Source organism: Larus michahellis, chromosome 13 (genome assembly GCF_964199755.1).
Source record: "Larus michahellis chromosome 13, bLarMic1.1, whole genome shotgun sequence".
In the NCBI taxonomy this organism is placed as follows: Eukaryota; Metazoa; Chordata; class Aves; order Charadriiformes; family Laridae; genus Larus; species Larus michahellis.
This window is the reverse complement of record NC_133908.1, coordinates 1,952,427-1,977,519: the sequence shown is the minus strand read 5'-3', so window position 1 is coordinate 1,977,519 and position 25,093 is coordinate 1,952,427. Positions and strand designations below refer to the sequence as shown.

Here is a 25,093-nt window from a genome sequence, read left to right as displayed (position 1 = left end):
ACCGTCCCCTCCCCCTGCTGCCTGTCCCCCTGTCGTCGTTTCCCACCCCTGCCCCATGGCCCCACACCCCCCATAACCCCCCGCGTCCCCCCATATCCCCATACCCTCCTGTACCCTCTGCGCCCCCCATAGCCCCACGCCCCTCAATACCCCCCATGCCCTCCTGTACCCCCCCACCTCCCATACCCCTCCATACCCCCCACACCCCCCCATGCCCCCCATTACCCTCCTGTGCCCCCCATACCCGCCCACAATCCCCACGCCCCTCCATGTCCCCCATACTCCCCCCATACTGCCCCCATACCCACCAATCCCCCCATACCCCCTGTAGCCCACATACCCCCCCATGGCCCCTGTACTCCCCCATAGCCCCCCATGCCCCCTATAGCCCCCGTAGCCCCCCTGCCCTCCGTACTCCCCCATAGCCCCCATGTCCTCCCATGCCCCCTACAGCCCCATAGCCCACCGTACCCCCCCCATAGCCCCTAGTCCCCCCATGACCCCCCATATCCCCTATAGCCCCCCTAGCCCCTATGTCCCCCATACTCCTCTGTAGTCCCCATGTCCTCCCATGCACCCTACAGCCCCATAGCCCACCGTGCCCCCCCATAGCCCCCCAGTCTCCCCATGACCCCCATAGCCTCCATGCCCCCTATAGACCCCATAGCTCCCATGTGCCCCCATGCCCCCTATAGCTCCCATACCCCCTATAGCCCCCATAGTCCCCTTGCCCTCCATACTCCCCCATAGCCCCCATGTCCTCCCACGCACCCTACAGCCCCATAACCCACCGTACCCCCCCCATAGCCCCCCGGTCTCCCCATGGCCCCCATAGCCTCCATACCACCTATAGACCCCATAGCCCCCATGTCCCCCATACTCCCCTATAGCTCCCATGTGCCCCCTATAAGCCCCGCACCCCGCCATGTCCCCCGCACTCCTCCATAGCCCCCATGTGCCCCCATGCCCCCTATAGCCCCCATAGTCCCCTTGCCCTCCATACTCCCCCATAGCCCCCATGTCCTCCCATGCCCCCTACAGCCCCATAGCCCACCGTACCCCCCCCATAGCCCCCCGGTCTCCCCATGACCCCCATAGCTTCCATACCCCCTACAGACCCCATAGCCCCCACGTGCCCCCATACCCCCTATAGCCCCCACACCCCGCCATGTCCCCCGCACTCCTCCATAGCCCCCATGTCCTCCCGTGCCCCCTACAGCCCCACAGCCTCCCAGTCCCCCGTGACCCCCACAGCCCCCGTACCCCGGTGCCCCCCCCTCGCCGGAGCCGGGGGCGGGCCGGGCGCTGACCGTGCGGGCAGGGGGCGCGGGCAGGGTCCAAGGCCGGGGTGGGGCGGGCCGGGCGGGCGGGGCGGACCCGGGGAAGCGGGGCGGGGGGGGGGGCGGTGCTCCGGGGCTCCGCAACCTGCCGCCGCCCCGGCGGCCCGGCAGAGGCGGCGCATCCCCCGCCGGGCCCGGGGCGCCATGAGCGGCCGCGTCGGGGACCTGAGCCCGCGGCAGGCGGAGGCGCTGGCCCAGGTGAGGCCGTACCGGGGAGCCGGGGGGGGTGGGTGGAACGGGGCCGGGCCCCCGGGGCCGCCCCGTTGTGCTCCGGCATCCGCGGCCATGGGCATCCCTCCCCCTCCCCCCCGCTGCCGGCCCCGCCGCCTCCAGCCCCACACCGGGGCCGAGCCCCCCCAACCCCCCCCCTCCAGCCCTTACCCCCCGGGACGGACCCTCCCGGCTGGGTCCCGGGGGGGGTCTCGCCAGCCGGGACATCCCGCCGGTGACACCCCGGGACCGGGCACCGGTGACCCCCCCCGGTCCCCCCCGCACTGCTCCCACCGGCGGTTGGGAAACCTCCCGCCCCACCGAGGGTCTGCCGGGACCGGGGATGCCCATCCCGGCCGGCAGTAGCCACCAGCACCGCCACGGTGGCCACGCCACCCATTCCCGACGCCTTGGCCGGCACCTGCCCGGGGTGCCAGGCTTTATCCCCGGTGCGTTCCACCTCCAGCAGCAAAGGGGTGGAATCCCACCCCATCGCCTTTATCTTATCGCTGCCCTTCCGACCTGGCCGAGCCCCGTGGGGCGGGCGATGCCCCGCAGGCCGGGGGACAGGAGCACCCAAACCCTCCCGCGGCGGCGGCGGTGGTGGTGGCAGGTGGGCGAGGAAGGCGAGTTGCCAAACCCGTCCGCCGGCACCTTGTTTTTCTCAGGATGAAGAAGCTAATCCCGGGTTTAATTACACCTAAATTCAGCGGGAGAGAATCTAATCAGCTTCATTAAGGGGAGGTCCCGGGCTGGTACGGAGATTTGGGCCGTAGCCTGGCCGGGGTGAGCGGGGACGCGTGGCCAGGGGTGCCCCGTGCCTCCAAACCCCCCCCCCCCCAGTTCTGCACCCTGCCACCCTCCTGCCAGCGCCGGGTGTCACTGGAGCAGGGGGACGCGCAGTGACCGGCCAGTGACCAGCTCCATCCCAAATGATGCCACCAGTGATGGCGGAGAAGGGGACTGATCCGCCTGCTCCCTGTGGGGCGAGGGTGGCGGCGGGACCCTCCCTGGGGGCAGCCGGGCGGGTGACAGCCCCCACTTGCGCAAGGGGACCAGCCTGGGGACAGCCAGTGCTTGGTGGCCGTCCTGGGGACAGTCCCCTGCCAGGGAGGAGAGCCGAGACCGGCCGCTCATCACGGCTGCACGCGGTGGCAGGGACAGGGCGCAGGGTGACCCTCCTCTTCTGGGATGGTCCCAGTCCTGGCTGGAAGGGTTTTTTTTTTAGGGGGGGGGGAACGACAGGGAGGGGACAAACCTCCAGCCCTGGGGCTTTTGTGGTGGGAGCGGGGACACCTCCGCCAACAGCCCCTCTTCTCCCCGCAGTTTCGGGAGAACCTGCAGGACGTGCTGCCCTCCCTGCCCTCCCAGGACGACTATTTCCTCCTGAAATGGCTCCGAGGTAACCCCGGGGTGGGGTGGGGGGGGACACGGTGGGGCCAGGGGGTGGGGGGGGAGCGGTTGGAAGACCCCACGGTGGGGCCGGGGGCGCTGGCGTCGGGGCTGAGCTCTCTGCTCTCTTGCAGCGCGCTGCTTCGACCTGCCCAAGTCGGAGGCGATGCTCCGCAAGGTGAGAGGGCACCCTGCTTTTTTTTTTGGGGGGGGGGGGGGACGGGGACGCACACACCTCCCCGATACCGCCACCAAGCTCCCGGTTGTCACCTGGGATGGGACAGCGTGCCGTGGGCCACCAGCCCAACCCTTCTCTCCCAGCAATGGTGACTTCCCCACGGGGTGCACCCCATCCCATGGCGGGGGGGGGGGGGGGGGGTGTCTGTGTGTCCCCAAATCCCCTCACCTCGGCTCGCTCTGCCCCCCCCCCCCGCAGCACATCGAGGTCCGCAAGCACATGGACGCTGACAACATCATCTCCTGGGAGGCCCCCGAGGTGGGTGTCCCCAGCCCCAGGATGGGTGTCCCTGGAGGGGACTGTCCCCATCCCACCTCCCTACAGGGCCGGGGCGGGGGGGGTGCACGGTCCCCCTGACCCCCCCCCTTCCCCGCAGGTGATCAGGAAGTACATGTCGGGGGGGATGTGCGGCTACGACCGGGAGGGCAGCCCCATCTGGTACGAGATCATCGGGCCGCTGGACGCCAAGGGGCTGCTCTTCTCCGCCTCCAAGCAGGACCTGCTCAAGAACAAGTTCCGCGACTGCGAGGTGCTGCAGCACGAGTGCGAGAAGCAGAGCCAGAAGGTGGGCGCCCGCCCGGCCCTGCCAGCCCCACCGGCCCGTCCCCCCGCTGTCCCCACCAGCCCGCTTCTCCCCCAACCCCACAAGACCACGTCCTGGCCGTCCCCACCAGCCCCTCTCCGGGCCAGCCCCATAAGTCCACGCCTGGCCCATCTCCGCAACCCAATGTTCTCCCCAGCCCTGTCTGTAAGTCCACATCCAGTCTGTCCCCACCAGCCCATGTCACTGCTGGTCCCTCAGGTCCCTGTCCATTCCGTCACCCGCAGGCCCACGTCCCTGCTGTCCCCACCAGCCCATGTCCCTGCCAGCCCCGTATGTCTACGTCCTGTCCATCCCACCACAGACCATGTCCCCGCCAGCCCCATAAGTCCACGTCCAGCCCACCCCCTAGCCCATGTCCCTGCTGTCCCCAGCCCGTGTCCCTGTCCCAGCAGCCACACTGGCCCGCGACACCCCTTCTCCCCACACCAACACTCAGGAGGAGGCTCTGGCTGGGGGGGACCACCCACTCGGGGACCACCCCATCGCTGGGGCTGGCCAGGAACCCCCTCCTATGGGTCCCCGTGGGGGCCAGGCACGACCTGAGCCCCCTCCCATCCTCCCATCCCAGCTGGGCAAGAAGATCGAGATGGTGCTGATGGTGTATGACTGCGAGGGCCTGGGCTTGAAGCACCTCTGGAAGCCAGCCGTGGAGACGTACGGGGAGGTGAGGGGCTCCCTGTCTGACCCCCCCGTCCCCACAGGGACTGTGGCTGGGCTGCGGCGGCGACGCGGTGACGCAGGGACGGGGCTGACTCATGGCCCCGAGGGATGACGCAAGAGCAGGTCCCCGCCGGTGCCCCACACCCCCCCCGCAGCATTTTGGGGTGGGGGTCCCGGCCCGTGCCCTGCCACGCTCCCCCCGTGCCCTGGTGGGTACGTGGGATGGGAGGATGACCTGAGGCTCCCCCCGTCCCGCAGCTCCTGTCCATGTTCGAGGAGAATTACCCCGAGTCCCTCAAGCGTCTGTTTATCGTGAAGGGTGAGTTCAGCCCCGGGGTCCCGCTCACGTCCCCCCCCCGCCCCCGGCCGGGTGCTGACCCCCACCCTAACGCCTCCCACCCATCCACCCTCCAGCCCCCAAGATCTTCCCCGTGGCCTACAACCTTGTCAAGCACTTCCTGAGCGAGGACACCCGCAAGAAGGTCGTGGTCCTGGGATGTGAGTCCTGACCCCCCCATCCCCAGGGCGTCCCCAGCTGAGAACGGGATGCCACGGTCCCCTCGGGTTTTGTCCCACCCAGGGATGAGACCCCAGCCCTGGGAGGGGGGTCCCTGGCCGGGCTGGGGCTCCCCGCATGGGTCACGGCCAGCGTCCCCCCCCCAGCCAAAACGCGCTGTCCTCCACCCCCCCAGCCAACTGGAAGGAGGTCCTGCAGAAGTACATTGACCCCGAGCAGATCCCGGTGGAGTACGGGGGCACCCTGACGGACCCCGACGGGAACCCCAAGTGCCTGAGCAAGGTAGGAGAAGCGCCCCCCCGCCCCCACCTCCCCGGGGTTCCTCATGGATGCAGGGGTGGTCTCCCTCCCCCCCCCATCCCCACGGCCATCTCCATCCCCTTCCAGATCAACTACGGGGGGGACGTGCCCCAGCACTACTACGTGCGGGACCAGCTGGCGCAGCAGTACGAGCACACGGTGGTGGTCAACCGCGGCTCGTCCCACCAGGTCGAGTACGAGATCCTCTTCCCCGGCTGCGTCCTCAGGTGAGGTGGGACCTCCAGGCCCCGGGGAAGAGGGGGGGACGCGCGGCGGCGGGCGCGTGTCCCACGCATCTCCTCTCTCCCACCCAGGTGGCAGTTCAGGTCGGAGGGAGCCGACGTGGGTTTCGGGGTGTACCTGAAGACCAAGATCGGGGAGCGGCAGCGGGCGGGCGAGATGACCGAGGTCTACCCCAACCAACGCTACAACTCCCACCTGGTGCCCGAGGACGGCTCCCTCACCTGCTCCACGCCCGGCATCTGTGAGTGCCTCCCTCCATCCCTGGAGTGGGGGGGGGTGGGTCCCCCACATCCCGGAGGACCCCCGTGTCCCTGACACCCACCCACCCGCCCCCGGTTTCCCCTCCCGCAGACGTCCTGCGCTTCGACAACACCTACAGCTACCTCCACGCCAAGAAGGTGAGCTACAGCGTGGAGGTGCTGCGGCCCGACGCCGCCTCCGCCCAGCAGATCCAGAAGCTGGGGGACAAGCTCAGCGAGGTGGCCCTCAACCACAGCCCCTAGCCAGTGTCCCCCGCACCGCCGGGGGGGGACCCCCAGGCCCCACGGCCGGGCAGGCGGCTGCTCTGCGCCACCCCCCCCACACACCCCGGCGACGGCCGGGTGCCCCCCTCCAGCACGGCAGCCGGAAGGATGGATGGAGGAAGGGGGCTGAGCCCCTGGAGCTGACGGAGCCGGGCCGGGGACTGAGTGGGGCCCGAGGGGGCCGGAGCGCCCGGGGTCATCCCCCCCCCCCCTCCCTCTGTGCCTTATGTGGGTCCCGCGCCCAGCCGCTGCTGCGTGGGGTGGGGGGAGTAAAGGGATGGACCGAGCTGGGTCTCCTCTGGTCTTTGTCCCTCAATCCCAGAACTGGCCCTGCTGCCCCCCTTCAGACCCATAACTGGGCCCTGCTGCCGCTCTCTAGCCCCATAAGCAGCCCCTGCTGCCCCCTTCAGCCCCATGACCAGGCCCTGCTGCCCTTTCCAGCCCCATAAGTGACCCCTGCTGTCCCTCTCCAGCTGCATAACTAGCCCTGCTGCCCCCCGCAGACCCATAACCAGGCCCTGCTGCCCCTCTCTAGCCTCATACTAGGCCCTGCTGCCCTCTCCAGCCCCATAACCAGCCCTGACGCCCTTCCTCAGACCCGCAACCGGGCCCTGCTGCCCCTCTCCAGCCCCATAACTGCACCTTGCTGCCCCCTTGGCCCCATAATGAGCCCTGATGCCCCACTCTGACCCATAACCAGGCCCTGCTGCCCCTCTCCAGCCCCATAACTGCACCTTGCTGCCCCCTTGGCCCCATAATCAGCCCTGATGCCCCACTCTGACCATAACCAAGCCTGCTGCCCCCCGAGCCCCACAACCCGGCCCTACTGCCCCTCTCCAGCCCCATAACCAGCCCTGTTACCCCCTGAGCCCCACAACCGGCCCTGCCGCCCCTCTCCAGCCCCACAACCGCCCCCGCCAGCCCCGCCACCCGCCCACCCTCTCCCCTCCCGGCCCCGCCGCCCCGTCCTGCCCACGTGACCCGGGGTGACGCGGGCGAGGTGACGCGCCCGGCCAGGCCCCGCCCCCCCCCCCCCCCCCCGCCGCCATCTCGCGGCCGCGCCGAGCCGTTCCCGCCCTGCGCCGGCGCGTGCGGCGGGGCGGGGCCTGGTGACGCGCGCTCGGGGGCGGGGCGGGCTCGTGCGGCGGCGGCGGCGGCGGGAGCGCGCGCCATGGGGACGGCGGAGCCCGACCTCTACCGGGACACGTGGGTCCGGTACCTGGGTGAGCGCCGCACCGGGCACTGACACCGGGTACAGGGCATCGGGCACCGACACGGGCACTGACACTGGGCACCGGGTACCAGGCACCGACACCGGGCACTGACACCGGGCACCGGGTACCAGGCACTGTGTCGGGCACTGACACCGGGCACTGCACCGGTTACCAGGCACTGACACCGGGTACTGGGCACCGCATCAGGCATTGCACCGGGCACCGACACCGGGCACTGACACTGGGTACCAGGCGCTGACACGTGTCACCGGGCACCAATACCAGGCACTGCATTGGGTACCGGGCACTGCACCGGTTACCGGGCACTGTCACCGGGCACTGCGTCGGGCACTGACACTAGCCACTGCACCGGTTACCGGGCACTGACACCGGTTACCGGACACTGATACCGGGTACCGGGCACTGCCACCAACACTGGGCACCGGCACTGGGTACCAGCACTGCACCTTGGACACCGACACCGGGCACTGCCACTGCGTACCAGGCACCGACACATTGGACACCGACACCGGGTACCAGGCACCGACACGCGTCACCGGGCACCGACACCAGGCACTGCATCACGTACCGGGCACGAGCACCGGGCAGGGCACCGGGTACTGGTACCAGCTACCAGCACCGCACACCGGGCAGGGGTGCTGCACAGCAGGCACCGGTACCGTCCCCGGCACCTCGCACCGGGCGCTGACACGGGGCTGTGTCACCGGGCGCTGACACCGGCACCGGTTATGGGGCACAGACACTGGGTGCCAGCACTGGGCACTGGCACCAGTCCTGGTCACTGGCACCGGTAGCCCAGCCGTACCGGTGTCAGCGGGGTCCAAGGTGACCCCCCACCTCCGTGCAGGATCCTCCCCTGCTCCTGGTGGCACAGGGACACCCGGGGGGACACAGCTGGCCCCGCTGACCCCCCCTGCCCCCCAGGTTACGCCAACGAGGTGGGCGAGTCCTTCCGCCCACTGGTGCCGGTGCCGGTGGTGTGGGCCAGCTACGGCGTGGCCACCGCCTATGTGACCGCCGACGCCATCGACAAGGGCCGGAGAGCCGCCACCGTGAGTGTCACCCCCTCCCCGCCCCCCCCCCAGCCGCCACCGCCACCCGCTGACCCCCCCCCGCTGTCCCCACAGGCCCACGCGCAGGACCCCGCGAAGGCCACGCGGGTGGGGGTGGCCGTGGTGGACACCTTCGTCTGGCAGAGCCTGGCCTCGGTGGCCATCCCCGGCTTCACCATCAACCGCCTCTGTGCCGCCTCGCTGGCCCTGCTGGGAGCCCTCACCCGCTGGCCACCGCCCCTGCGCCGCTGGGCCACCACCGCCCTGGGGCTGGCCGCCATCCCCCTCATCATCACCCCCATCGACAGGTACAGGGGGGACAAGGGGACGAGCGGGTGCCACCACCCCATCATCACCATATGGGGGGGGGGACACATAGGGCCACCCCCTTGGGGACAAGTGGGTGCCACCAACCCACTCCCATTTGGGGGGGACATGGGGACACCCCCTTGGGCACACATGGGTGCCACCACCCCATCCCCATATGGGGGGGGGGGGGGGAGACATGGGGACACCCCCTTGGGGACACACAGGTGTCATCACCATTGGGGGGGGACACAGGGACAGCCCCTTGGGGACACACAGGTGTCATCACCATCCGGGAGGCACATGGGGACGCCACCCTGGGGACAAGCAGGTGCCACCACCCCCTCCCCACGGCAGAGGGACAGAGCTCTCCTCCTCCTCCCAGGGGAACTGGTCCCGGGAGGGGACGTGGGGTGACAGCAGGGGAGGTCCCCACCCCAAAGGGGCTTTGTCAGGGTCTGGCCAGGCCACGGCCCCACGGGGACAGGGATTAGCAGGAGCTGAGCTGGGGATTAGCAGGGTGAGGCCCGTTTTGGCGGGGCTGGGGCCCTGGTGACACGAGGGACAGGGTGCCCGGGGCCGGGGGGGGGGGGGGGGGGAGGGGGACAGCCCCAGCCACCCCCCCGCCTTGTCACGTCCCCCGGCTTCCCACTGACCCCCTGTTCCACCGCAGGAGCGTGGATTTCCTGATGGACTCCAGCCTCCGCAAGCTTTACGGGGCGCCGGGAGAGCCCCCGGCCCCACACTGACCCCCCCCCGCGCTGGGGACACCGAGACACGCTGCTGCTGTTGGGGTGCTGTGACCCATTGACTGTGAACCCTCGCCCCGGGGACAGCCCCGGCGCGGCCACCCTGCCCCATGGCTGGTCCTAATAAAACATTTCAAGCCTGACCCCGCGTCGGGTGGTGCTTGGGTACCGTGACAGAGCCGGTGGGGACCCATTGCCACGTCCCCTCCGTGGGTCAAGCTGGGTCCCAGCGCCTGGGGGATCTCCATCCTGGGATGGGGGCGGGGGGGGGTGTCTTTGCACACTCAGAGCCACCCTGGTCACCCCCCCAGCTCCGAGCTGGGACCCCTCCATCCCTCCACAGCCACTACCAGCCTCGGGGACCGTCCCCAAGGGGCTGCCACCACGCCCAAGATCTTCAGTGGTGCCTTCTGACCCGCGTTCCCCACCCCAGGTGCCACCACCTCCAGCACCACGGGCTGCAGACACACCGCCACACCTGGTACTCCTGGCAGGTACCACCACCGGGAGATGTGGCTTCCGGGTGCGGTGGCAGGTCCCCAGCCTGTGGTGGCATCTACGTGGTACCACCGGGAAAAGCTTTAGAGAAAAAGCAAAGCGTCTTTTATTGGGGAAGCGGGGGGTCACCGCCTCACACCGAGCTCTGCGCCAGGCTGCGGCGGGGGGGACCCACCTCGCCCCTTTTCTTCGTCTCCCTGGGGCCCAAAGCCCCCACCACGGTCTGCAGCTCGGCCTGGAAGGGACACTGCCGTCTCCTCTGCCGTTGTCCCCGCCGGCGCCCGCCCAGGCGCCACACAGCCAAGGCCAGCCCCAGCAGACCCCCCACCAGGGTGGCTGCCACCAGGGCGCTGCCCAGTAGGGCCAGCCCGGCCAGCAGGAACCTCTTCACCGTGCGGCACGGCTCTGGGGCCAGCAAAAAAAAAAAGAGAGAGAGACAAACCAGGGGGTTCAGAGGTGGCTTTGGCACCTGGGATGGTGGGTTTGGGGCCATGGGTGATGTTTAGGGGTTGTTCCGCTCACCTTCGTACCATGGCACCTTCTCCTTCTGCACCAGCAAGGGTCCAACCGTCTCCCAGTGAAGTGTCCCCTCTCCCAGGAACCCTGCGGGAGGACATGGCCCATACAGCCGGTCCCAGCCCCAGGATCCCCCCCACCCCGCCCTGAGACCCCAAAACCATGTGGTGGGGCCATCACATCCCAGTGCCAGTACCTGGCAGCTCTCTGGGGAGGGTGTCATCAGGGGGACAGCCGGTGTCACAGCAGTGGCACATGGCGTTCCGGGAAGGGTCCTCTGCGTTCTGCCAGCTGGGAGGAGAGGACAGAGCTTGGGGGTCTAGGGCTCCCTAGCTTCCACCCCAAGACCCACATGGTGCCACGCCAGCAGGTCCCTCCAGCCCTTGGCCACCCCGCTCTTGTCTCCCACCAGCACGTCCCCAATTCATCTGCACCCGGAGGGAACCCCCCCCAGAGCTGGGACGTGCAGCGACGCTACCCAGCTACCAGGGGGAAGGGGTGGCACCTAGACCACGGTGGGGTGGCTTTGTCACCCAGGTGGGTCCCCTTGCCCAGTGGCTTCTGCTCCCAAAGCAGCCACAGGTGGTCAGGTCCTGGGGCACCACCAGGGAGCTGAGCTTACCTGTCCGTGGCTTGGCTGTAGAAGCAGGACCTGGCACTGTGTCCCCGGGCACCCCATGCCGTCAGCAGGCAGTGCACGTAGACCTGCCGAGACATCATGCCACCACCATGCCCTTCCTCAAGGGCCCTACTCTCCTCCCACACCCAACCCCCGTGGGGCTGAGACCACCCCAGCAAGGAGCAGGATGGCCCAGTAGGACTCCATCCCACCGCCAAGGACATCACCCCGAGCTCACCTCCTCCTCCTCGGTCTCATCCTCCAGGAGCGGGGCTGGGATGGTGAGCTGGAGGGCAGACACCCCTCTCCGGTGCTGGATGGACACGGTTCCCAGCTTCTGCCCGTGCAGGCACCTGAGCCAGGAAAGCAACACAGGGACAGTCCCAAGCCGTCTCCAGGCCCTGGACTTCCCTCCCCATAAGGGCATCTCGCAGGACCTCGGGGTGCCTGCAGCAGCAGTCCCCGCCTCCCGCCCCATGGGCACTGACCCCTGGCTGTTCACCACCATGAAGATCCTCCTGGAGCGTCCCAGCTGCTCCGAGCTGGTCCCGTGGCACTGGTCCACAGAGATCTTCAGGGAGACACCAGGACTGAAGTCAACCCTGGCCTCCAGGCGGATGGCGGAGCCTGGGCTGAGCACCAGCGGCTTCTTCACGGCACTGGGGTCCCCTGAAGGAGAAGGGAGGGTGGGCTCAGCGCGACATCCCCAAGCCTGTCCCACCGCAGATAGGGACATCAGACACATGCTGGACCACCACCCCGTGTCTTTGCCTGCACCCCCGTGAGACAGGTGCCTCCCTGCGGCTCCCCAACCTCAGAGCCCACCCCACTTCCCTGGAAGCCAAGAGCTACCCTGGCTCTGTCACCCCAGCCTGGCTTCCCTGCCTGCTTTCCAGAGCTACAGCACCTTCCTGATCCCTGCCATGGAGCTGAGAAGGACCACGTCACCCATCAGAATGGCAAGGGGCATCTGACCCCCAAAAAGCTGATCATGGACTCAAGTGCAGGATGGGGAGCATCTCAAAGCACCACCAAAGCCCTACACCCCCTGCAAGACTGGGAGGGAGGGTTCTGCAGGGATGGCCACCTTCTCCTGGCGGGCCCTAGAGCTGAGGCCACTCATGAGAAAGCACTGGGTGCTGATGGTCAAGCCCCGGGGTTTTGGCTGGACCCATCCTGTGGTGTCATCCCCCAAAGCTGGCACCCAACACAAGACCCAGAGCACTCACCATCCAGGAGCCTCAAGGTGAAGTTCATGCTGGGCTCCTCGGAGCGTGGGTGAGCATGAGCCCCACCAGGCACGGTGGCAGCAGCAAGCACTGGGGCTGCAGTCCTTGTCCCCATGCCTGAGGACACCACTGAGGCCACCACCGTGTGATCGGAGGACGCTGGAGTGGCTGGAGCCATGGTGGTCCCTGCAGCAAGGGGAAGGTTTAGCCAGTGGGGCTGAGCGTTCAGCAGCTGGAGGAGCATGTTCCAGGCACAGCATGGACATGCAGGTCCTCAGATATCCCTGGGACTCGTGGAGGGCAGGTGGCAGCAGCACAAAGTTGGGGAGAGCACCCAGGATCTCGCAGGGTTTAGGCACAGCAGGGTGCTCCTCTACCCCCAGATCCACCAGCCAGGGCATCCCTCGTCTTGGTGACCAGGCCCTGGCATGGGAGCGCTGTCGTCGCTGTGGTGGTGGGTGCTGGAGGAGGTGGTGCTCCACCAAGGGTCTCCACAACCCTCCCAAAATGCCAGGTTAAGCATTCCCCAGCCACCTCAGCACCAGGCACGCCTCGGGGCGGATGGGCTGCACCATGAGCATTCCCCAGTACCATGACCCTGGCCAAGGCTGGGGACAGACCAGGAGCTGCTCATGGGATGGGAGACCAGCGCCAGCAGCCACATACCCCACCAGTGGCTCTAGTCCCCCCCGCTTCCCGCCCCAAACCAGGTCCTTACAGATCTGCTGGGCACAGGGAGCTCCTAGCAAGCCCCCTTGCACCAACCCCACATCTCCAGAGCTCAGGGCCATTTTAGGACGGGTCCTCACCACCAAGAGGGTCTGCATCAGCAGGTCCAAGGAGGGCACCAGGAACCAGCACCAAGGTGCACCCACCACCCTCCTGCACCCAGACATCATGGCCCCCCACCCACCTCCCCCAGTAGAGCCAGTGGGGGGACTGAGGGGAGCAGCCAGGGGGTCCCAGCCCCACTCACCTGCCACCCCCAGCACAGCCCCACACACCAGCACCCACCAGCACAGCTCCATCCCCAGCAAGCAGCAGCCCCAGCCCCACCACTTGGGGGCCTTTAAAGACCAGGGCTGGTGGCCAATGAGCCCCAGCTGGTGCTGCCGGCTTTGGGGGATTTGGTTGATCAGCAATCAGCAGTCCCGGCGTGGGGCTGGCCCCACTCACCATCCCAGCCCCATCCCAGGGGTCCGCACCCATCGCTCAGTCCCCGTTCCATCACACAGTCTCAGTCCCACCACTCAGTCTGGTCCTGCATGCCGTCCTGGTCCCCAGCAACGTCCAAGTGCCACTGCATGGTCCCATATCCACCAGTTAGTCCTGGTCCCATGCAGGGTGCTGGTCCCACCGTGTAGTTTTGGTCCCGATCCCACCAGTTTGCCCTGGTCCCAGTTGCACCACATGGTCTCGTCCCACCACTCAGTCTTGGTCCCATGGATGTTTCTGGCCTCACCTCATGGTATGGTCCCACCTCATGATCCTAGGCCCACCACAGTTTTGATCCCACCATTGATCCTGGTCCCACCCCACTGATCCCACCATGATCCTGGTCCACAGCGCACCGTCCTTGTCCCATTATGGTCCTGCTTGCAGCCCCAACCCCAGTCCCAGTCCCACCACACAGCCTTGGACCCATAGTCCCAGCGTGGTCCCATTTATTGAGAACAAAAGCCCGTAGGAGGAGGCTGCTGGGTGCTGGGACAGGGGACGTCAGCAGGAGGACTTTCCTTCCACCCTTCAGCCCCAGGCAAGTGCAGAGCTGCTGCTCCCCACCCCGGGGCTCGCTGCTGGCTGCTCTCCAGGGCAGGTGGCCCTGGGGACACAGGTAGCCTGGTTGGGGACAGCAGTTTGGTCACAGCCAGGACAGAGACCTGGTGAAGCGCACGTGTCTGTGGTTCCTGCCCATCTCGGATGGCCCTGAACCCCATCACAACCCTCTCTGAGTGGGCTGACCTGGTGACCTGGGCACAGAGGGACATGGGGCATGTCCCCACAGGGGTGTCATCCCAGGTGGGTTGTGCAGCCGACCTCCTGCCTTGGAAGGGACATTTCCACCCCTCCATCTGCAGAGGGAGCCGGTGGCCGAGGTGAGATTTGGCACCTGCTCCCAGCAGGAGACCTCAGCATGTCACGGGAGACACCTGTGGACCTCAGGGAGGTGCCGCAGGCTCCGTGTCCCCAGCACCCATCCCAGTGTCCATGGGCAGCCTCATGCGCAGTTGAGTTGGTGGCCCCAGCGGTGGCTCCAGACTGGCCACCAGGGCTTGCGTCCATCCCAGCTTTGGCTGGAGAAGCACTGGTGCAAATCCTGGGGCCACCCTTGAAAACGGGGGGCACCCGCCAGCAGCAGAGCTGGGATCTGGTGACATAAGTGAGTTGTGTCCCCCGTCGTGGCTGTCCCATGGGTCTGGCGTCCCTGAGAAACCAGCAGACCTTCCCGCTGGCGTCTGCACACCGTGGAAGTCCCAGGCCAGCACCCGGCAGCGCAGGCGGCTCTGCGGGGACAGCGGGGACGGATCCAGGCGCCCCACTTGCGCTGGGGGGGGTCTCGTTCCTCAGCGCTGCCCAGGGGACACGGGGGTCCCCACACCCAGGACTGACGGGCAGAGCAGAGCCAGGACCCCCAGGGGCTGCCGCGCCATCCCCGCGGGCAGGGCAGGATCCGACCCCCAGGAGGAGCGGGGAGCGGGGTCCTTGTACCCCCCACCCCCTGGAGAAGGAGACAGGCGGAGACCAGCCCGACCGTCCTTATACTAAAAACTGCCAAATGTACGGTTGTTTTACAAAAGTAGAATTGCTTTTTTTTTATTTCTGGTCTTTACAAAGGGAGCAGAACACGGGCTGGGGGGGCCGGTGGGGGGTCCCTCTGCCGCGGGGGAGGCTCGGCCGTGGGTGCCACCTCTGTGCCCGGCCAGGGCCGCTCTCGGCAGGACGGGTGTCATCCAGCCCGGCCGGGACGCCTGAGGGCTGTCCCCGCCACGGCAGGGGGGACACAGACCTCGTCCTTGGCATCCCCCCCGTGCCTGGGGGATGGCATCACCGGGATGGCGGCCACCGGACCCCGCTCCCCACTTTCTCCCCACGCCAGTTCTCACCAGACCCCGTGGGCCTCCTGGGGTGTCCCCTGAAGGGACTGGGGCCCTGGGGCCCTCTAACCGGGACGATGGGGGGCCGGGAGGGGACCTGCTGCATGGAGACCCTTTGCCCATGGGGACCATGAGCCTGTTGATGAACGTCGGGGTTTTGGGGGTGGGTTTTCCACTCTTCACATGGCTCCGAGTGGCTCCGGGTGGCAGCCTGCCACGGACCGACGGCTGTGGGTGGGCTGAGAATGTGCTGCACTCATCACACCCACGGGCTGGAATCCGCTGGAGTGGTGCAGCAGGCTCCGACCCGCAGCCCCAGAACCAGGGCTGGAGGGAAAAGGGGTCATTCGAGGAGCTCCTCGGGGTTCGGGTCCCCCCTGTTCACCCCGGGCAAGGAGAACTCCCTGCCACCACCAGCCGGGCACATCCCCACCTGCACTGCCTTTGCCTCCAGCCACGTGGCGATGGATGTCCCGCTCCCACTGTGACAAGGCCATGTCCTTCACGAACGTGTCCTCTGGCCTTTCCGTGGGGAAGGAAGAAGTGGATCCTGCTGGAAAAAACCCACCCCCAAACCACCAATCCTTGACCCTTCGGAGGCAGGGGGGGAGGCAGAGGCTCCGCTCTCCCTGCCGGTGGGTGACAGCAGCGTCCCCGCAGGCTCCTGCCCAAGTGGAGGCTCGGCATGATGGTGACGGAGAGTCCTCCAGCATTCCTGGGTGCCGGAGCCTCCAGCCGGTTCTGCTCACGTCCAACAAAAGACACCATGAAGTAAGAAAAAGGAAAGCACCTGGTTCTTCCCCGGGGGAAACGGGGCACCCACTGTCCCCTACCACTTCAGGAAGTCCCGCACGCGGCTCCACAGCTTGGTGATCCAGAGGTTGACCCCCAGGTCGGTCAGGTACTGGATTTCGGGCGTCAGCATCTTGCGGCACAGCTTCTGGTGCTTCTTGTTGATCTTCTTCTTCAAGTTGTAGCCCAGGATGGACTTCTCCCCCAGTGGCTGCCAGGGTTGCATGGAAGACTCTTGGATGGCGCTGGCGTCCACGGGGTGTCCCCCGTCGATGCAGATACTCTTCATCTTCTCATTCTCCCGCTGCAGCTCCGCCACATCCTTGGCCATCCGCTCCCTCCCGTAGGCCTCCACTTTACGCCAGAAGGTGGCATTAAAATAGCGGTAGAGCTTGGCGTCGATGAGGTTCCAGGAGGTGGCCTTCTCATACAGCTCAGGTGTCAGCCGGGAGACGGTGGAGCCCTTCCGGGCGTTGAGCTTGAAGTAGAGGACATCCTCCAGCTGCCAGCACAGCAGGTCCTTCAGCAGCACCAGGGACTCGTCAAAGTACTCGAGCAACATGACGAGGTGGAAACGGCGATCTATCTCCTGGATGTGCTCCTCCACCAGCGGGCTGTTGGCGTTCATGTTGTTGTCGTAGCCCAAGTCAAAGAAGAGGAGGTTTTGGAGGTAGTGAGCGTTGAACCCGTTGGGGTCGTAGTAGTGCCAGGGGTCCCGGAGGAACTCTGCCAGCTTGTCCTCCCCCGTCAGCTTCCAGGTGAGGGGGATGACGCGCCCAAAATAGTGGAAAGAGGACTCGAAGAGGTAGGCAGGGTCCCGCAGCACCGTCACGAAGGTGGCGTCTGCCGGCAGGAGCTTGCGCACCTCCTCGTAGTGGAAGCGCATGTGGTTGCAGATGATGTTGAAGCAGGTGCCCGGCCGGTAGCTCTGCACCTGGCTGCGCTCGAAGTAGGAGGGGTAGTAGAAGTCATTGCGGCCATTGGGGAACGCAAATTTCAAGTGGTGCTTCTCCCCGAAGCGGAAGAGGATATTGAGGATGGTGCTGCTGGCTGTCTTGTGCGTCTTCATGAACATGATGTTCAGCTTGGGCAGGCAGCTCCGTCCCGAAGGGCTGTCCGTGCCGTTGGCTGCTGCCAGCGCCTTGCCAGGGGTTGGGTAGGAGGAGCAGGAGGAGGGGATGGGGATCCTGGTGGAGGGAAGAGACAGGACGCCACGGTGAGGGCAGCTCAGCCAACAGGGCCCAGCCACCAGGAAGGCTCAGCCATTTTCTTTTCTGGAGGAGCTGGACCTGGGCATGGATGCTGGACCTGGGGACGGGTGCTGGACTTGGGGATGGGTTCTGGACCTGGGAATGGGTGCTGGACCTGGGGATGGGTGCTCACCCTAGGGATGGGTGCTCACCCTGGGGACGGGCGCTGGACCTGGGGATGGGTTCTGGACCTGGGGATGGGTTCTGGACCTGGGGATGGGTGCTCACCCTAAGGATGGGTGCTCACCCTAGGGATGGGTGCTCACCCTGGGGATGGGTGCTCACCCTGGGGACGGGCGCTGGACCTGGGGATGGGTTCTGGACCTGGGGATGGGGGCTCGCACCCCGCAGGCTCCCTGGCAGAGAGAAGCCCAGCTTCGAGCAGAGCCCCTTTCGCCCTCTGCCAATGTTCCCGGCAGAACCAGGGCACACATCTGGCAGGGCAGAGCCCACCACCCCCATAAGTCCCCCGACGTCAGGTGCACCTCTGAGCCACCAAATCAAGCTCATTTGCCCCTTGGACAACCCCTGCCACCAAGGATGCACTGCTACAGGGGTCTTCACAGTGGCCAGCCCCCATCAGCACCGGCACAGCCTGGGCGGGGAGTCCCCATCCCTCCCCACAGGCACGGCTGCGGTGGCCCTGGTGCAGGTGACGTTGGGACATGCGTTGAGATGAGCTCTCCATGGCCATAACTCCACATACAGGAGCTGACAACATTCTCGCAAGGTCTGGAAGCTCTCAACCCCTTGTAGGGCTCGTGAAAGATCCGGCACCCAAGCAAAGAGGGACGTAATTCTAGAGCACGGCCCCACAGATGAGCTCGCGGGCCCTCGGTGAGCACCGAGAATAACCTGGGTGTTATCTGAGCTGCCTGGAGCAGGGAACAGAGGCCACAGTGTCAAGTGACTTTGGACACCATTAATGAAGTTGCAAAGATGATCCTTGATAATGTTCCCATCCGGCAGCTCGGGGGAGCATGGGTTGGCACGTGGCTTATGAAACACCCGCAGGTGGATCTCTTTCATAAGCCGAGAGATAAATTTAATGCCAGGAGGGACGGCCTTACTGAGCACCCGCTTTTGCCCTGATGGGTGGCACAGAGCTTTGAACCTACCCGTGCCCACCTCTGTGGGTGAGCGTTTACACGTGGCAGCGCCCTGGTTACTCGGGAAGGACAAACCCTTGATAAAGAGCGCCCAAATAACTGCCTCGGCTCTGCCCGCGGCTGCCGGGGAACCTGTCCCGCGGTGCTTTTCCTTCTCCCAGGAGACACGGAGCTGCAGTGGGCTCCTGCTCCTCCTCTTCCCCTCCATCACCCAGGAGCTGAGCGCTGGCTGCCATTGTGCAGCAGCCCCCCACAGGGTGAACATCCCCAGCCCCCTGGGGAGTTGGGGTTCCCCCTTCCCTCTCACCCATGGGATGGGCACAGTCTCCAGCAGGAGGCTGTAGGAATGGGACATCTCGGTGTGAAACCACCAGAGCCTGGAAAGCCCCAGGACCACCTCCGGCTGGGGGTGCCCGGTGTGAAATGGGGTGCTCGAGCTGCCAGGGGACACACGTGGGGACCCCACACTCACTCTGTCACGCTGACTTGCAGCGGGGGGACGGCGTAGGAGTAGAGCAGCAGCATGAAGCTGGTCAGGAGGGTCCCCAGGACGAGCCCCTTGCACATAGACCTCCAGTGCTTCCCATTGTGCAGCATCCTGGTCACCTGTGGCCGGCAGAGAGGAGAGCCGTTAGTGACAGGGGACAGGGAAGCGGGGACCAGGGAATACGGTGTGACTCACATGAGAAATAAGTAAGCCATGGGGACATCCCCCATCTTTCCATGGGCATGGAAAGTCCCAGAAAAACATCTCACTGGGCTTTTTGGCACTGGCACAGCCAGGAGAGAGGCGAGCTGGTGCCAGGTGTGTCCCCAACCATGGGCACAACGGATGCGTGGCCAAAGAGCAGTGTCCCTGCCCGCCCCGCGCACCCTTTGCCCGCCTCAAGAAAACCCGAAGTGACTCCCTGCCCCAGCGCAAGAGCAGTCGAGGAGGCCGTGGGGCTGGAAATGGTGGGGAGAAAGGAGTTGTGCCACGGGACAGCCTGGCCGCAGAGCGGGCAACCTCTGCCAGGCAGCACTGAAAAAATCACCGGCTCAGGCAAGCACTTCCCAAGGGCGCTGGAATCCCGTTTCCCAAGAAAAATCTCCATGCTCCTGGATGAGGAGCTGGGGAAGCTCGGGATGTATCGGGTATGGTGACGCATGCCCAGTGCAGCTTTGCCCGTGTCTCCTGGCCCCTCCAGCAGCATGGGGGGCTCGGCTCCCCTCCGGCCACCCTTGGGTGGGTCAGGGTGGGGGCAGAGGGGATGCAGACCTGCCGGGGAAGGGGGTCTGGCGCAGGATGACACCCCCCCACATACACACACACGTACAAATGCACATACCCACATATATATGTGCGTGCACAACTGCACACATGCATGCACACGCACGTGCGTGCACGCAGCCAGAGGGCACACGCACGCACACGCACACAAACATCCACGCACATGCGTACACACACGTGCACGGCCACATCGGTATATGCACATCAGGCACACCCCGGCACGCACGCACACATGCGGGGCCGCGGGGACGCATCTCTGCGTGTTCACGGGCGCACGCTTCTGTGCGTGTCACGCATCCACACGCGTGCATGACGACACACAGACACACGCACGTATGCACTCACGCGTCCCCCCCGCCCCAAGGACACAGACACAAACACCCGCCCACCCCTGCGCACAGACACACACGTGCACGCACCTGTGCGTCTTCATGCATGCACACGCGTGCACGAGGACACAGACACACGCGCACGCCTCACGCTCATGCATCCACACGCGTGCACACACGCATGCACACAGCCACGCAGACCCTGCAGCAGCCCCCCCCTCCCCGGTGCCGCTCTCCCCCCGCAGCCCCCGGCCCCCCAACAGCACCTGCCCAGCCGCCGCCGCTCGCTGGGGCCACCGGCAGCTCCGGCACGCCGGCCACCGCATTGCAGCAGGGCTGTCCTCTACGGCAGGTCACGGGGACGTGCCACCCGTGACCGCGCCACCCACTCTCGGGGGGCTGAGAACAGAGCCCTGTGGCCAGGAGCGCCTCCCGAGCCAGAGGGCGAAGCCCTGGGTGCACCCCCCAGCCTTGAATCCCGGTTTAGTGGCTGCCGGAGGAGCATCGTCTCCCGCTCGCTCCGGCTGCTCCGGCACCGCTCTGGCAGCCAGGCATCCTTCGGCCAAGGCTGGCTGCGCTTCTGGCTGCCCGCTGAATAGCCACCCTGATAAATGACCCCCCAGCTCCCCGCGCCATCACCCCCTTAAAGCCTCATAGCTCCAGAAAATAATTCAGAGAGCGCAAATCCCGGCTGGGAGAGCCGTGGTTTACACCCAGCCGTATTTTAGACCCCACGTAGCGAAGACCCCCTGGGATTTCTACACCAAACCCCAAGCAGAAAGGTTACCCGGCCGCTGCGAAGGCTGCCCGGGCACGGAGAGCTCAGCCCGCTGCTCCCGCCTGCCTCCCGCTTCTCTCCAGTGCCCCCCCTCCTCCGGCTCGCCTCCTGCCGCTGAGATTTCCAGCTCGATGAATAATGAATGGAAAATGCAACCGGAGCCCAAGGCTGCGGCCGGGCGCTGGGCACAGCTCGTCCTGGCACCCAGCGCGGCAGCCGGGGGATGCTGATGGGGTGGGTGCACCCCACAAACGCGCCCAAGCTGGCCCCAAGTGCTCCCCCCGCTATCCTGCAGCGGGGACCACCCGGTCAGGCAGGGCTGGCCGCATCCAGCCTGTTCCAGGACAGTTTTCCGAGCTGCTGGCAAGTGCGGCAGGAACAGCAGGGATACGGGGGTGTCCGGCATAACCGCGGGGGGAGCGGGTGCCTCTGACCCTAAATCCCAGCACGGGCGTGAAGCCCAGCGGGTTTTGCAAGCCCGGGAACAGCCAGGGTTTGGCCTTACACCGCGGCCGTGATGGCACCACCATCACCATCCGCGGCGCCGGCGTCGGCATCACCTGGAAAAGCCGCTCGGGCAGTGCTGGAGGGGTCACCCGCCTGCGCGGGTGCTGCGTCCCCCCCGTCCGCAGGCTGTCCTTGCCACCGCCCCACGGCACTGCCGGCACTGGCACCCACGCCGCCAAAGCCAGCGAGTCGGCGCCGGTAACCCCCCTCTCGGCTGTCGGCCTGGCGGGGGTCCCTGCCATCCCCCGGGGGCGGCACAGCACCCTGGCCCCACGGATGCCAAGGGGATGTCTCGTTCCACCCAGGCTGGCTCCCCTGGGGTGGATCTGGCAAACAGCTCCCAACCCAGTCACTCTATTGACTTTGCCTTAAATGAGTGGCTTAATTATTAATAGCTCACCAGGAGAAATGAGGCGATCGAGGTGTTTTTTCCTGGGGCTCCCATCAGTGCGGGGCAGCCGCGGCGCCAGCTCTCAGCGGCCGCTTGAAATTCCCAGCCGGAGGACGCGGCTACACCTGCCATTTCCCCATGGGCCACCCCCCGGGATGGTCTCCGCAGCCCCATCCCCATGTCCCAGCAGCTCCCCTGGTCCCTGGGGACATCCCCGAGCCTTCTTTTGGGTTTTTCCCTATAGGAGCCATTCCCTTCACGGCCAAACCCCTACAGCCACTGTACACGAGGTGCATCTACCTGCTGCGTGCTGCTCTTACCCCTACAAGCCCACAGCCACGCTCTTTTTACCCCATGTGCCCAATTTCACATCGGCACGGTGCTTCCTACCCCCCTGTCCCCCTCGCATAGCCCCCATGGGTGCAAGCACCCATCCCCACGTGCCACCCTGCCCCATAGAGCTGCCCCCCTAAGCATCCCGCTGACCCCAAGCATCACCTTTTCCTTTGCTTAAGCTGCTCTCGGCGAGCCGTCCCTCTCCTCTCCTGGGCTGGCCGGGGCGCAGGGGGAGCGGGTGGTAAGGGGCGGGGGTGCCGATGCTGCTCCGACATGGAATAAGCTCGTCCTGCGCAGCTCCCCGCAAATGCCGTCTTTTCCAAATCCGCCCTACCAGCTGCGGTCCTTATGGCATCACCGGGGTCCCAGCCCCGTACTGCTGGCCTGGGGAGAGGGGAAAAAAGAGAGAGAGAATTGAGAGGTGCTGCCGAGCGGGGTGCGGGGCTGCGGCCGGGCTCTGCCCGGCTCCCCCGGGACAGCCGGGCCAGGTCCTGGGTGCCCGCTGCCACCCGGAGCCTCCCATCTCCCCACCCACTCCCGGCGGCACAGAGGAGGCATTCAGCCCTCTGCCTGCTCGCTGCCTGCTCGCTGCCTGCCAGCACCGAAAACAAGGGGGCCGTTTGTCTCCATCTGCGGCGCCAGCCTCAACGGGGACATTGTCACCGTGGGCCCCGTACCCGGCCCCTGCACCGCCATGCCACTGCCAGCCCCCAGCCCGGCATGGTGGGGTGCCGCCGGCTGAGTGGGTGACAATGGCTCTCCCTCGGCGGTGGCACCCAGCTCCTCTCCTCCCCGCGGGGCCAGCTCTCACCAGCCATCCTTGTCCTCCTCCCATGGTGACGGCTGGTGTCACCTCCCGTAGCCGGAGCTCACCTTGGGTTGGGGAGCGCTGCAGCCCTGCACCCCCAACCTGGCAGTGTGCTCCTCGGGGTGACCTGGCGTCGCTCTGCCGGCTCCTCTCCATCCTTCCCGCAGCCTCCCCCAGCTCTCCTGCCCTGCCCGTTGGATCTAAACAGTTTTTATGGCCTTAATGGCAGCAATATTTGTGCTCCCCCACCCTCCACCTGATAACCATAAAGCCGCCACAATACTACTGGCCTTTCACCCTTTTCACGGTCACACTGGCTTCGCCGGGACTTTGGGTGCCCCCGGGCACCCTACCTGCGGGATGCTGCCGCCCTTGGGGTCCCATCCTGCCAGCACGGGGCTGTTCCCAGGGGGGCGAGCGAATGCTGTGGCCGCACCGGGGAGAGCTCGTCACCATCCGTCACCTTGCTCGCGCATCACCCCGCAGCAGGGCAGAAAAGGGGCCATTGTGTGCCCGGATCCGGTGCTGGCACTTCCCACCACCCTCAAAGCCGGCTCGCTGCTGCTAAAGGCGGTGACAGCCTGGCGCGCTTGCTCGGGCAGCCAAGCGAGCGGCAGCCACGCCGGCATCCAGCGCCCCGGGGCTCGGCTGGTGGCGTAACCGCAGGGCACCCCGGCCATGCCTGGTACCCACTGGAGTCTCCGTCCACGCTGGAGAGGTTTGGGGTTCGGGGCTCATCCCCATGGGGCTTGGGGTCACCCTGGCGAGCCCCGGGCGGGCTGGCAGCTATTGCCCCATCGCGGGTGGCTGCCACATCCTGCTCTGCCTCGGCAGGACCGGTTCTCATGCTGGGGTTAACCTGCCAACCCCCGGGCAGCCCCCGCCGGCACTGGGGGACAAGAAAATCCAGAATATCCTCTGTAATCGCAAGGAGAGGGACGAGGAGCTGCCACCTCCCTGCAGGTGCTGGCCCTGCTGGCATGTCCCCGCTCGCCTGGCACGGGCACGTTCCCAGTCCCGGACGAGGGATCTCATCCAGCTCCTCGAAACTAAATCCCGAGCGCGTGCGAGCCACGCACGGGAGCAGCGGAGAGGAACGGGCACCTCTGGGAAGCGGAGAGGAGCAAGCAAGCGCGCAAGCGAGCACAAGCGTGCCCTCCCCGAAAATCAACGCCGGGATGTGCCCAGCAGAGGCTGCTGCCGGATGGGGACAGGAGACTCATCCCTACTCAGAGGCAACGTTATCACCCGAGCCCCGGCTGGGGTCACCCCTGGGATTTTTCGCCCGTCTCTTTCCCCTGCCCCCCCACCCCGGCTTGTTTGTCACGGGTAATGGCTGCTACGTGAAATAACCACGACACCGAGTTGTATAACACCCCTGGCGCTGCCGCCTGCTCCTGGCGCTCGCCTTTCCATCCCCTTACCTGGCTTCACCCTAGAAACAGCGGCACGGGGGCGAGGAGCCGTCCCACCCCCTCTCCACAGGCTGCCTCTCCGAATGCCAGTTTTTCCCCTTGTTTTTTGGCCTGGCGTTGCAAAGGGTCTCCAGCGGGAAGAGGACTGTGGCGGCTGGGTTGCAGCAGCTCAAGGAAGGGATGCCGGCAGCCTCGGGATGCGACCTGAATGAGCTGGGGAGCCGTGACGCCCCGTCTCCTGCATCCCACGGGGTGCAAACCACCCCCAGGAAGGCTCCACCACGACTTCCCCCACCCGATGTTCACCGTCCGCCCACTTGGGAGTGGGCAGAGCGAATCCTCCGGTATTTGGATGTAAAAACGAAGGACTCACGCTGAAAACCGTGACCGCCGAGGAAGCACACGCCAAATCTGGGGATCAAGAGGAGTTTGGTGAGGAGCACGAGCGGCTGGTCGGAGGGGCAGGCAGCAGCAGCACCGCAGTGGCACACCCCATCCCGGACTTGGCCCCGTCGGACACTCATCTGCCAAACGCGGTGTCAGGCGCCTTTATCGTGTGGAAAAGCTGTCATTAGCGCTGGCGAAAGAGGGGGAACCGGTGGCCATCAGGGTGGCGCAACTGGTTTGTGGTCGCCCTGCTGGGCAGTGGGGCTGCTGCCTGCGGCCGGCTCTGACTGCCGGTCGCACCGCCTGCTCCTTATCTGCCACCTGGCACAGGGACATCGCCATCCTGCAGCCTCACTGGGCTGCGGTGCCACCGGTGCCCGGGAGCGTGTGTCCA

The 25,093-nt window shown here is 66.4% G+C and overlaps 4 protein-coding genes across 8 annotated transcripts; 2 read left to right on the top strand and 2 right to left on the bottom strand.

Moving 5' to 3' along the window:
- Window positions 1-1,411: 1,411 nt before the first annotated feature.
- On the top strand, window positions 1,412-6,315 carry SEC14L2 (SEC14 like lipid binding 2). Of its 2 annotated transcripts, XM_074606700.1 has the most exons (12): window positions 1,412-1,538; window positions 2,877-2,952; window positions 3,077-3,120; window positions 3,379-3,438; window positions 3,557-3,745; window positions 4,353-4,448; window positions 4,703-4,763; window positions 4,859-4,942; window positions 5,137-5,243; window positions 5,349-5,488; window positions 5,576-5,745; window positions 5,856-6,315. In XM_074606700.1, exons 1-12 carry the CDS (start codon window positions 1,485-1,487, stop codon window positions 6,005-6,007), a joined length of 1,233 nt encoding a protein of 410 aa, XP_074462801.1. In that variant the 5' UTR covers window positions 1,412-1,484; the 3' UTR covers window positions 6,008-6,315. The 2 variants fall into 2 exon arrangements, with proteins under 2 accessions (XP_074462801.1, XP_074462802.1); XM_074606701.1 differs by lacking the exon at window positions 3,379-3,438.
- Window positions 6,316-7,120: 805 nt separating this feature from the next.
- On the top strand, window positions 7,121-9,513 carry MTFP1 (mitochondrial fission process 1). The gene is made up of 4 exons (XM_074606702.1): window positions 7,121-7,251; window positions 8,188-8,315; window positions 8,391-8,623; window positions 9,295-9,513. The coding sequence occupies exons 1-4, from the start codon at window positions 7,200-7,202 to the stop codon at window positions 9,368-9,370; spliced, it is 489 nt and encodes a 162-aa protein (XP_074462803.1). The 5' UTR covers window positions 7,121-7,199; the 3' UTR covers window positions 9,371-9,513.
- A 204-nt stretch (window positions 9,514-9,717) lies between these two features.
- On the bottom strand, window positions 9,718-15,824 carry LOC141750914 (uncharacterized). The gene is made up of 11 exons (XM_074606890.1): window positions 15,761-15,824; window positions 15,593-15,654; window positions 14,675-14,736; window positions 13,209-13,348; window positions 12,233-12,418; window positions 11,492-11,672; window positions 11,242-11,356; window positions 11,007-11,089; window positions 10,581-10,675; window positions 10,391-10,471; window positions 9,718-10,273 (listed from the first exon to the last, which is right to left on the bottom strand). The coding sequence occupies exons 1-11, from the start codon at window positions 15,822-15,824 to the stop codon at window positions 10,002-10,004; spliced, it is 1,341 nt and encodes a 446-aa protein (XP_074462991.1). The 3' UTR covers window positions 9,718-10,001.
- GAL3ST1 (galactose-3-O-sulfotransferase 1) lies at window positions 15,024-23,528 on the bottom strand. 4 transcript variants are annotated; one of them, XM_074606886.1, is made up of 4 exons: window positions 23,251-23,528; window positions 22,252-22,473; window positions 18,951-19,084; window positions 15,030-17,306 (listed from the first exon to the last, which is right to left on the bottom strand). In XM_074606886.1, exons 3-4 carry the CDS (start codon window positions 19,073-19,075, stop codon window positions 16,157-16,159), a joined length of 1,275 nt encoding a protein of 424 aa, XP_074462987.1. In that variant the 5' UTR covers window positions 19,076-19,084; window positions 22,252-22,473; window positions 23,251-23,528; the 3' UTR covers window positions 15,030-16,156. The 4 variants fall into 4 exon arrangements, with proteins under 4 accessions (XP_074462986.1, XP_074462988.1, XP_074462985.1 ...); XM_074606885.1 differs by lacking the exon at window positions 23,251-23,528 and having other exon boundaries at window positions 15,024-17,306; window positions 22,252-22,582; XM_074606887.1 differs by lacking the exons at window positions 22,252-22,473; window positions 23,251-23,528 and adding an exon at window positions 20,865-20,940 and having other exon boundaries at window positions 15,024-17,306.
- Window positions 23,529-25,093: the final 1,565 nt, after the last annotated feature.

Coding starts and splice junctions, on each gene's coding strand:
- SEC14L2 (XM_074606700.1), top strand. CDS start 1,485: ATGAGCGGCCGCGTCGGGGACCTGAGCCCGCGGCAGGCGGAGGCGCTG. Junction 3,121..3,378: donor CGGAGGCGATGCTCCGCAAG/GTGAGAGGGCAC, acceptor CCCCCCCCGCAG/CACATCGAGGTCCGCAAGCA. Junction 4,764..4,858: donor GCGTCTGTTTATCGTGAAGG/GTGAGTTCAGCC, acceptor TCCACCCTCCAG/CCCCCAAGATCTTCCCCGTG.
- MTFP1 (XM_074606702.1), top strand. CDS start 7,200: ATGGGGACGGCGGAGCCCGACCTCTACCGGGACACGTGGGTCCGGTAC. Junction 8,316..8,390: donor AGGGCCGGAGAGCCGCCACC/GTGAGTGTCACC, acceptor CTGTCCCCACAG/GCCCACGCGCAGGACCCCGC. Junction 8,624..9,294: donor ATCATCACCCCCATCGACAG/GTACAGGGGGGA, acceptor GTTCCACCGCAG/GAGCGTGGATTTCCTGATGG.
- LOC141750914 (XM_074606890.1), bottom strand. CDS start 15,824: ATGGCCTTGTCACAGTGGGAGCGGGACATCCATCGCCACGTGGCTGGA. Junction 13,349..14,674: donor GTGCAGACGCCAGCGGGAAG/GTCTGCTGGTTT, acceptor AATCCCCCAAAG/CCGGCAGCACCAGCTGGGGC. Junction 10,676..11,006: donor TACAGCCAAGCCACGGACAG/GTAAGCTCAGCT, acceptor CTCTCCTCCCAG/CTGGCAGAACGCAGAGGACC.
- GAL3ST1 (XM_074606884.1), bottom strand. CDS start 20,403: ATGCGGTGGCCGGCGTGCCGGAGCTGCCGGTGGCCCCAGCGAGCGGCG. Junction 19,085..20,343: donor GAGCGGCGGCGGCTGGGCAG/GTGCTGTTGGGG, acceptor TGCCGGCCACAG/GTGACCAGGATGCTGCACAA. Junction 17,307..18,950: donor CTGCAAGTCAGCGTGACAGA/GTGAGTGTGGGG, acceptor TCCCTCCACCAG/GATCCCCATCCCCTCCTCCT.